Source organism: Aulostomus chinensis, chromosome 15, assembly GCF_037954235.1.
Source record: "Aulostomus chinensis isolate RoL2024-O1b breed Wild chromosome 15, RoL_Achi_v1.0, whole genome shotgun sequence".
Lineage (NCBI taxonomy): Eukaryota > Metazoa > Chordata > Actinopteri > Syngnathiformes > Aulostomidae > Aulostomus > Aulostomus chinensis.
The window spans coordinates 27220529-27231648 of NC_141334.1; the positions used below are offsets into that span (position 1 = coordinate 27220529).

An 11120-nucleotide genomic window follows, 5' to 3' on the forward strand; every position below is an offset into this window, starting at 1 on the left:
ACATCACTGGGTTTGTTGATGCCAACAATAGTGTGACTCTATTTGTTTAAAGGTCCTGATCCTGTTGTCATCAATGATGATGATGATAATGAGATGACGGAGCTAAAGAAGTAGTCCAACACATTTAGACCGGAGGGACATCTACATCAAAGCAGCAGTTGACTCCACCTGCCATGTAAAAGCACTGACAAAAGAGGAGCTGATTTCCCCTTTCATTGGGTCAATAATTGAGACAAAGAAGTTGAGGGAAATTATGATTGTATTAGTGTTGAGCAAAGCAAATGGCAGGTTTTACTTGATGGAGGCAATGGAACGAGAGAGACAGGAGGTTTAAACAGACATGAAAACCTAGAAAGTCATGGAAATTAAAATAAATTCGAGGTCTGGAGAAGTTTCATGAAAATCGCCAGACAGGTTGTAGATATCAGCCTCACAAATACATGTGGCTTTGAAAAACATGGTTTAAACTTCTATTTTATGTTTGCACAGATGAGTCATCTAATGTTATATTGCTCAGTCACAGCTTGTCACACTGAACCCGTGTAAATGTCTCAACTTCAGGGGATTTCTGACATGAAGTCTGGCTACACGCGGACGAGTGTGAAGCACGACGGAGAAAAATGTGGACCAGTAGAACATGAGCGACATCTGAGCACCAGGCTGCTGCTGCTGCACACAAACCTCTGCAGGCACAATATTTACTATCACCTTTCTCTACAAGTTGAAGGGAAATAATATCTTCATAAAGGGAAGCACGGTGGTGCAGTGGTCATCACTGTGGCCCCCCAGCAGGGACGTGCACATGACCACAGAGGGGCAGGGGCTCAAAGCTCAAATCCATCCCCCTATCCACCCATCCATCCATCCATCCACCCCTCCATGTTCTCCCTCTTCTCCTGTTGAGGGTGGTGGGGGTGGAGCCTATCCCAGCAGCCTTCCCCCTGGACAGGTCATCAGTCCATGGCAGGGCCAACACATAGAGACAGACAACCATTGGCTCTCCCAGCCACGCCTACGGTCAATTTAGAGTCTGGATTAACCTGGTCCCTCTTGATGTCTTTGGACTGTGGAGGAAGCTGGAGTACCAGAGAGAACCCAGCAGGAACAGGGAGAACATGGAGACTCACCCAGAAAGACCCCGTGCTGCAGCCGGGACTCCACCCACAACCTTCTTGCTGGGGGGCCACAGGGAGGACCACTGCTCCACCCACAACCTTCTTGCTGGGGGGCCACCGTGAGGACCACTGCTCCACCGTGCAGCCAATTATTATTATTATTATTATTATTACTATTGTTATATTATATTATTATTATTATATTATTATATTATCATTATTATTGTTATAATAATAACAATTAATATTATTATTCCTGTTACTATGCACATATACAAATCATATTCAGGTACACACAGGCTCACGCACACACATATATATATATATATATATATATATATATATATATACACACACACATATATATATGTATATATATGTGTGTGTGTATATATATGTATATATATATATATACACATACACATATATATGTGTATGTGTATGGGAGTACTGCTGCTATTTACTCTTGAATATATTTTTAGTCATAAATGTGAAGGAAACAATGTCATAGCGGGCATTTCTCTGAGATACAACAGACAACATAGTTGACAACTATAAAACATCAAACATCAGCAGATAATCAGTCTTTAAAGTAGAAACTGGTGTATGGAAGCGGCTCTGTGATTTATGCTTCTTTAATTAAAGGAACAGATCATGTTTTCCAGCTGAACAAATGAAGCCCACCGTCACCTCAGTGTAACGGAGAGAGTAAAGAGACGAGAAGAGAGAGAGAATAGAAATCTGCTGAGAGAAAGAGAGTGGTTCAACGATGGAGAAGCTCCTCTTAGAGTGTTGAAGCAGGAGTCCCCAATGTCCCATGGAGGGCCGAGAGTGTGCAGGTTGTCATTCCAACCACTCGCTACACCATCAACCAGAGACGAAGAACTAATTAGAAAAAAATAAATAAATAAAAGAAAACAAGAAAAAGAAAAAAGGCAAATCTGTTGGAGTCTTTTTTAAAATTTTTTATCTGTTTGCAATTTTTTTTTTTTTGGATGGATGGATGATTTTTTTTTTTTTGATTGCTTGATTTTTGGGGGGGGGATTGCTTAAAAAAGAAACCAAAAAAGCTCCATACTCTCAGCCCTCCATGGCACATGATTGGGGACCCCTGATGTAAATAGTTCATTCCATTAGCTTGGTTTTGAGGGTGTGGACCTTCTCGAAAAGCTTTGCTCCATCAAGCTCCAAGAACAGTTTCTGGAATACTTCGAAGGTATTTTTGAGTGTTTTGGGATGCTCAAGGTTCAGGGCAAAGATCAAGCCCAACAACAGCATGCATGCGTTGGTTCGGTTTCCACACCCAGCCAGAACTTGGTTGCCCTCAATCACAATTGACACTTCTGCGGGATCCTCCTCAGCCATGACATTATGGACCACAATCCCCTTCATCGTTTGTTCTGTGTGGTCCTCACATGCGTCCTCCATGTTAAAAAGGAATAAGAAAAAGCATGTAATTTTTTAATTCAAGGGTGTATATATATGGGAGGAGAGAGCAGAGATGGGAGAAGAGGAGAGAGGAGAGATGAGAGAAGAGGAGAGAGGAGAGCAGAGATGGGAGAAGAGGAGAGAGGAGAGGAGAGATGGGAGAAGAGGAGAGAGGAGAGGAGAGATGGGAGAAGAGGAGAGAGGAGAGGAGAGATGGGAGAAGAGGAGAGAGGAGAGGAGAGATGGGAGAAGAGGAGAGAGGAGAGGAGAGATGGGAGAAGAGGAGAGAGGAGAGGAGAGATGGGAGAAGAGGAGAGCAGAGATGGGAGAAGAGGAGAGAGGAGAGATGAGAGAAGAGGAGAGAGGAGAGGAGAGATGGGATGGGAGAAGAGGAGAGAGGAGAGCAGAGATGGGAGAAGAGGAGAGAGGAGAGGAGAGATGGGAGAAGAGGAGAGAGGAGAGGAGAGATGGGAGAAGAGGAGAGAGGAGAGGAGAGATGGGAGAAGAGGAGAGAGGAGAGCAGAGATGGGAGAAGAGGAGAGAGGAGAGGAGAGATGGGAGAAGAGGAGAGAGGAGAGGAGAGATGGGAGAAGAGGAGAGATGGGAGAAGAGGAGAGAGGAGAGGAGAGATGGGAGAAGAGGAGAGAGGAGAGCAGAGATGGGAGAAGAGGAGAGAGGAGAGGAGAGATGGGAGAAGAGGAGAGAGGAGAGGAGAGATGGGAGAAGAGGAGAGAGGAGAGGAGAGATGGGATGGGAGAAGAGGAGAGAGGAGAGCAGAGATGGGAGAAGAGGAGAGAGGAGAGGAGAGATGGGAGAAGAGGAGAGAGGAGAGGAGAGATGGGAGAAGAGGAGAGAGGAGAGGAGAGATGGGAGAAGAGGAGAGAGGAGAGCAGAGATGGGAGAAGAGGAGAGAGGAGAGGAGAGATGGGAGAAGAGGAGAGAGGAGAGGAGAGATGGGAGAAGAGGAGAGAGGAGAGCAGAGATGGGAGAAGAGGAGAGAGGAGAGGAGAGATGGGAGAAGAGGAGAGAGGAGAGGAGAGATGGGAGAAGAGGAGAGAGGAGAGCAGAGATGGGAGAAGAGGAGAGAGGAGAGCAGAGATGGGAGAAGAGGAGAGAGGAGAGGAGAGATGGGAGAAGAGGAGAGAGGAGAGCAGAGATGGGATGGGAGAAGAGGAGAGAGGAGAGGAGAGATGGGAGAAGAGGAGAGAGGAGAGGAGAGATGGGAGAAGAGGAGAGAGGAGAGGAGAGATGGGAGAAGAGGAGAGAGGAGAGCAGAGATGGGAGAAGAGGAGAGAGGAGAGGAGAGATGGGAGAAGAGGAGAGAGGAGAGGAGAGATGGGAGAAGAGGAGAGAGGAGAGCAGAGATGGGAGAAGAGGAGAGAGGAGAGGAGAGATGGGAGAAGAGGAGAGAGGAGAGGAGAGATGGGAGAAGAGGAGAGAGGAGAGGAGAGATGGGATGGGAGAAGAGGAGAGAGGAGAGCAGAGATGGGAGAAGAGGAGAGAGGAGAGGAGAGATGGGAGAAGAGGAGAGAGGAGAGGAGAGATGGGAGAAGAGGAGAGAGGAGAGGAGAGATGGGAGAAGAGGAGAGAGGAGAGCAGAGATGGGAGAAGAGGAGAGAGGAGAGGAGAGATGGGAGAAGAGGAGAGAGGAGAGGAGAGATGGGAGAAGAGGAGAGAGGAGAGCAGAGATGGGAGAAGAGGAGAGAGGAGAGGAGAGATGGGAGAAGAGGAGAGAGGAGAGGAGAGATGGGAGAAGAGGAGAGAGGAGAGCAGAGATGGGAGAAGAGGAGAGAGGAGAGGAGAGATGGGAGAAGAGGAGAGAGGAGAGGAGAGATGGGAGAAGAGGAGAGAGGAGAGGAGAGATGGGATGGGAGAAGAGGAGAGAGGAGAGGAGAGATGGGAGAAGAGGAGAGAGGAGAGGAGAGATGGGAGAAGAGGAGAGAGGAGAGGAGAGATGGGAGAAGAGGAGAGAGGAGAGCAGAGATGGGAGAAGAGGAGAGAGGAGAGGAGAGATGGGAGAAGAGGAGAGAGGAGAGGAGAGATGGGAGAAGAGGAGAGAGGAGAGCAGAGATGGGAGAAGAGGAGAGAGGAGAGCAGAGATGGGAGAAGAGGAGAGAGGAGAGGAGAGATGGGAGAAGAGGAGAGAGGAGAGGAGAGATGGGAGAAGAGGAGAGAGGAGAGGAGAGATGGGAGAAGAGGAGAGAGGAGAGCAGAGATGGGAGAAGAGGAGAGAGGAGAGCAGAGATGGGAGAAGAGGAGAGAGGAGAGGAGAGATGGGAGAAGAGGAGAGAGGAGAGCAGAGATGGGATGGGAGAAGAGGAGAGAGGAGAGGAGAGATGGGAGAAGAGGAGAGAGGAGAGCAGAGATGGGAGAAGAGGAGAGAGGAGAGCAGAGATGGGATGGGAGAAGAGGAGAGAGGAGAGCAGAGATGGGAGAAGAGGAGAGAGGAGAGGAGAGATGGGAGAAGAGGAGAGAGGAGAGGAGAGATGGGAGAAGAGGAGAGAGGAGAGCAGAGATGGGAGAAGAGGAGAGAGGAGAGCAGAGATGGGAGAAGAGGAGAGAGGAGAGGAGAGATGGGAGAAGAGGAGAGAGGAGAGCAGAGATGGGATGGGAGAAGAGGAGAGAGGAGAGCAGAGATGGGAGAAGAGGAGAGAGGAGAGGAGAGATGGGAGAAGAGGAGAGAGGAGAGGAGAGATGGGAGAAGAAGAGAGAGGAGAGGAGAGATGGGAGAAGAGGAGAGAGGAGAGCAGAGATGGGAGAAGAGGAGAGAGGAGAGCAGAGATGGGAGAAGAGGAGAGAGGAGAGGAGAGATGGGAGAAGAGGAGAGAGGAGAGCAGAGATGGGAGAAGAGGAGAGAGGAGAGGAGAGATGGGATAAGAGGAGAGAGGAGAGCAGAGATGGGATGGGAGAAGAGGAGAGAGGAGAGCAGAGATGGGAGAAGAGGAGAGAGGAGAGGAGAGATGGGAGAAGAGGAGAGAGGAGAGCAGAGATGGGAGAAGAGGAGAGAGGAGAGCAGAGATGGGAGAAGAGGAGAGAGGAGAGGAGAGATGGGAGAAGAGGAGAGAGGAGAGGAGAGATGGGAGAAGAGGAGAGAGGAGAGGAGAGATGGGAGAAGAGGAGAGAGGAGAGCAGAGATGGGATGGGAGAAGAGGAGAGAGGAGAGCAGAGATGGGAGAAGAGGAGAGAGGAGAGCAGAGATGGGAGAAGAGGAGAGAGGAGAGGAGAGATGGGAGAAGAGGAGAGAGGAGAGCAGAGATGGGAGAAGAGGAGAGAGGAGAGCAGAGATGGGAGAAGAGAAGAGAGGAGAGGAGAGATGGGAGAAGAGGAGAGAGGAGAGCAGAGATGGGATGGGAGAAGAGGAGAGAGGAGAGCAGAGATGGGAGAAGAGGAGAGAGGAGAGGAGAGATGGGAGAAGAGGAGAGAGGAGAGGAGAGATGGGAGAAGAGGAGAGAGGAGAGGAGAGATGGGATGGGAGAAGAGGAGAGAGGAGAGCAGAGATGGGAGAAGAGGAGAGAGGAGAGCAGAGATGGGAGAAGAGGAGAGAGGAGAGGAGAGATGGGAGTAGAGGAGAGAGGAGAGCAGAGATGGGAGAAGAGAAGAGAGGAGAGGAGAGATGGGAGAAGAGGAGAGAGGAGAGCAGAGATGGGATGGGAGAAGAGGAGAGAGGAGAGCAGAGATGGGAGAAGAGGAGAGAGGAGAGGAGAGATGGGAGAAGAGGAGAGAGGAGAGGAGAGATGGGAGAAGAGGAGAGAGGAGAGCAGAGATGGGAGAAGAGGAGAGAGGAGAGCAGAGATGGGAGAAGAGGAGAGAGGAGAGGAGAGATGGGAGAAGAGGAGAGAGGAGAGCAGAGATGGGAGAAGAGGAGAGAGGAGAGATGAGAGAAGAGGAGAGAGGAGAGCAGAGATGGGAGAAGAGGAGAGAGGAGAGGAGAGATGGGAGAAGAGGAGAGAGGAGAGCAGAGATGGGAGAAGAGGAGAGAGGAGAGATGAGAGAAGAGGAGAGAGGAGAGGAGAGATGGGAGAAGAGGAGAGAGGAGAGCAGAGATGGGAGAAGAGGAGAGAGGAGAGGAGAGATGGGAGAAGAGGAGAGAGCAGAGATGAGAGAAGAGGAGAGAGCAGAGATGAGAGAAGAGGAGAGAGCAGAGATGAGAGAAGAGGAGAGAGCAGAGATGAGAGAAGAGGAGAGAGGAGAGGAGAGATGAGAGAAGAGGAGAGAGGAGAGGAGAGATGGGAGAAGAGGAGAGAGGAGAGCAGAGATGAGAGAAGAGGAGAGAGGAGAGGAGAGATGGGAGAAGAGGAGAGAGCAGAGATGAGAGATGGGAGAAGAGGAGAGAGGAGAGCAGAGATGAGAGAAGAGGAGAGAGCAGAGATGAGAGAAGAGGAGAGAGGAGAGCAGAGATGGGAGAAGAGGAGAGAGCAGAGATGAGAGAAGAGGAGAGAGGAGAGGAGAGATGGGAGAAGAGGAGAGAGGAGAGCAGAGATGGGAGAAGAGGAGAGAGCAGAGATGAGAGAAGAGGAGAGAGGAGAGGAGAGATGGGAGAAGAGGAGAGAGCAGAGATGAGAGAAGAGGAGAGAGGAGAGGAGAGATGGGAGAAGAGGAGAGAGGAGAGCAGAGATGGGAGAAGAGGAGAGAGGAGAGCAGAGATGGGAGAAGAGGAGAGAGGAGAGCAGAGATGGGATGGGAGAAGAGGAGAGAGGAGAGCAGAGATGGGAGAAGAGGAGAGAGGAGAGCAGAGATGGGATGGGAGAAGAGGAGAGAGGAGAGCAGAGATGGGAGAAGAGGAGAGAGGAGAGGAGAGATGGGAGAAGAGGAGAGAGGAGAGGAGAGATGGGAGAAGAGGAGAGAGGAGAGCAGAGATGGGAGAAGAGGAGAGAGGAGAGCAGAGATGGGAGAAGAGGAGAGAGGAGAGATGAGAGAAGAGGAGAGAGGAGAGCAGAGATGGGAGAAGAGGAGAGAGGAGAGGAGAGATGGGAGAAGAGGAGAGAGGAGAGCAGAGATGGGAGAAGAGGAGAGAGGAGAGATGAGAGAAGAGGAGAGAGGAGAGGAGAGATGGGAGAAGAGGAGAGAGGAGAGCAGAGATGGGAGAAGAGGAGAGAGGAGAGGAGAGATGGGAGAAGAGGAGAGAGCAGAGATGAGAGAAGAGGAGAGAGCAGAGATGAGAGAAGAGGAGAGAGCAGAGATGAGAGAAGAGGAGAGAGCAGAGATGAGAGAAGAGGAGAGAGGAGAGGAGAGATGAGAGAAGAGGAGAGAGGAGAGGAGAGATGGGAGAAGAGGAGAGAGGAGAGCAGAGATGAGAGAAGAGGAGAGAGGAGAGGAGAGATGGGAGAAGAGGAGAGAGCAGAGATGAGAGATGGGAGAAGAGGAGAGAGGAGAGCAGAGATGAGAGAAGAGGAGAGAGCAGAGATGAGAGAAGAGGAGAGAGGAGAGCAGAGATGGGAGAAGAGGAGAGAGCAGAGATGAGAGAAGAGGAGAGAGGAGAGGAGAGATGGGAGAAGAGGAGAGAGGAGAGCAGAGATGGGAGAAGAGGAGAGAGCAGAGATGAGAGAAGAGGAGAGAGGAGAGGAGAGATGGGAGAAGAGGAGAGAGCAGAGATGAGAGAAGAGGAGAGAGGAGAGGAGAGATGGGAGAAGAGGAGAGAGGAGAGCAGAGATGGGAGAAGAGGAGAGAGCAGAGATGAGAGAAGAGGAGAGAGAGGAGAGGAGAGATGGGAGAAGAGGAGAGAGCAGAGATGAGAGAAGAGGAGAGAGCAGAGATGAGAGAAGAGGAGAGAGCAGAGATGAGAGAAGAGGAGAGAGAGGAGAGATGGGAGAAGAGGAGAGAGAGGAGAGATGGGAGGAGAAAAGATAACAGAGAGGAGAGGAGATAGGGGAGGAGGGAAAGCAGGTGAAGGAGGCGAGTCAGCCATCAGTCACTTAACAACATACCTGGCAGTCTTGGAAGAGCTCTTCTTGCCTTTCTCCAAGATGACTGATGAGGCAACGGAGAACTCCATCCCTCTTCTCGTGAATGCTCTGAGACTGTAAGGAGATACTTTTATTAAATACAGATTTACATGCCCTTACACTGAAGTCATTTTTTCACACACATTATTTGACACTTCACCGATTTTATGATAAACTCTTGGTTAGAACTTTCACTTCATGGATGACAATGCAAATGTTTACAAATGATTTCACTTCTATTTCACTTCAATCACATCTTGCTCATTCCTCAAAGCAAAACATACCTCATTTATAGAGTCCAGCAGAGGACGCATCTTGGAACCAGTAGCTCCTCCTTTTGCACGCATCAGCTGCAGAAGACGGGGTGTGTACCCATCAAGTTTAAGCATGAATGTCCCCTCCAAGTACATTGTCGTTATACGACGGAACTCTTCTTTGATCTGGTGAATGAGTCAATGAACAGTGTACGAAACGTTCAATGGCAGACACCAGATATCAAAGTTAAAGTAAACAAATGAATGTTTCTTGGTGGAGAGAAAGATGATCAAACATTCTCACCTGAGCCTCACTGAATAATGCGGGCCACCTTTCTTTGAAGACACTGATGGATGGGCTGAGGGTCATCACTTCGACTCTTCGACTTGAAAAGGTTTTGGACATTTTTTCTGCGATTGTCTTTGCATTATTCTTCTTTTTTATTTCACTGATCAATTCAAGTCTCTCATTCTCCAACGTGTCTTTATCTTCTCCAATAGGATGCGGAGGGAGATCATTTACCTCGGCTTTCTTTGGCTTTTTCACATTTTTAGCGGGACCTGTATCGTCTGGATGCTTCCTCCTTAATGTGTTGTCTATTTCAGGATAGGCATATTTTGGTGACTCTAGCTTGGCACGGTAATTGTGCATTTTGTACTTGATGCACTGCTGCCAGCCATATAACCCAGCAAATGATCCCGGCTCCTTAAGGCATGGAAACTTCTGAACAAGGGCTTCAGACACTGAGGTTATTTGCTCATCTGTGGGGTATGCAGTGTGAGAGAAAATTACTTTTGAAAGGTCATGCATTATTGCTGATTTCACACTTGCATCTCGGAAGTGCATTCCAGTGTCTTGATAAGACTTGTTTGCATCTGCAAGGATAAGCTCAACATCACGGGAAAACTGTGGAATTTTAAATGGCACTGGCCATGGAGCAGAGCGGCACGAATCAGGGAGAATAATGGTGTCTTTGGAGCTGGACGATGCACAGACACTTGAGAGGATGCATCATGATCTCCCGGATGGGTGTCAAATTCACTTTTACTCTCATAAGTGGTGTCCAGTGAGCTCACTGTTGAGGACAGTCCTGATTCATCTCGTGGTAGTGGGTGTAGGTCAAGGGTGATCAGTGGTTCTTTTCCTACCACTTTCACAGTGGCCTTGTCGTGCAGATCCGCAGTTGAGGTAAGAGTAAAAAATTGGTTCCCAAAGTCTTCGTCTTCATATAATAGTCCAAATTCCCCATGTAATTGGAAAGTTTTACCAACAACTGAAACAAGGTCTTCCACTGTATTAGGCATTCCTGCCAGAAGCATCAGCTTTTGTATGTTGTGTTCTTCTATTATGACTCGTAACCGGACCGCCATTGTTGTTGGGAAGTGTTGTCCTCAGCTGTATTGACAGATAAATAAAAGAAATTTAGACAGTTAATAGATATGTTTACTTGCATAGGTTCATTTCATTTTCATTTTAACATTTCCAGACTTTACACACCCTAGTTAAGTACCATGTGGTGAGTACAGGATTGAGAGTATTTTTATTCTTATATTTGTTAGTGTGGACAGCCCTTTAAACTTATGTATTTTGTTTTAAGACACCAAGTTCTTGTTTTCTTTCAACTGGCAAAGTGTGCACACAATTGATATGACAATTACTCAACCCAAGTATACTTACTCAAATGTGCCAATGAAGTGTTTAAGGCACACCATCCGACCATCTGCTGTATTGTATGCAGCCAGGGGGTATGTATCCTTGAGTTTTGAATGCTGGAGGATTTTTATCTCTCCTGTTGGCTCCACCTTAAAGCTCCTCATGTGTTCACAGTACCATCCACTAAGCAATTTCAGGACAAAGACAGGGATTTCATGCACAATTATTATTTGCAGTATTTCTCCAAAGTCAGGCAAGCCTCCTGTCGATCCAAAGGGCAGCAGCATTCCAACATTGTAGTCTGTGCCTAAAATGGTTACCTTGCTTGTCATGTTTACAACCTCTGCCCTGGGGAACTCCCTTGCAAATGACTCCCTAATGCTGTCATTTAGAACATCGACTGCCACTTGAGTCATCCGGGACACCGACAGTGTTGACCTTTTTGATTGTTGCAATCATGTGCATGATATGCAATCATTGACTGGTGTTTTTTTGCCAGTGTCATGACAATGTTTCTAAAAGACACAGTCTGCCTCACAATCCTTTTGAAAAATCGATGTTTGGCTTCAAACCTCATTGTCCAGAAATTCACAAGTGGCCCAAAAACAGTCGTAAGCCATGGATAATGTTCAAGGAAGTGGTGTTTTGGTTTCAATGTCTCCTCTGGGAACACTTCTTGAAACCTGTAACGGTGTTCACTGATCTTGCTCTCCATGTACCCTAGTGT

General features: G+C 48.4%; 1 protein-coding gene across 1 annotated transcript; it reads right to left on the minus strand.

Moving 5' to 3' along the window:
* Positions 1–1689: 1689 nt before the first annotated feature.
* Positions 1690–9160, minus strand: LOC147249314 (uncharacterized). Its single transcript, XM_086226878.1, has 4 exons — positions 9044–9160; positions 8770–8925; positions 8468–8560; positions 1690–2537 (listed from the first exon to the last, which is right to left on the minus strand). Exons 1-4 carry the CDS (start codon positions 9143–9145, stop codon positions 2241–2243), a joined length of 648 nt encoding a protein of 215 aa, XP_086083004.1. The 5' UTR covers positions 9146–9160; the 3' UTR covers positions 1690–2240.
* Between the last annotated feature and the right edge of the window lie 1960 nt (positions 9161–11120).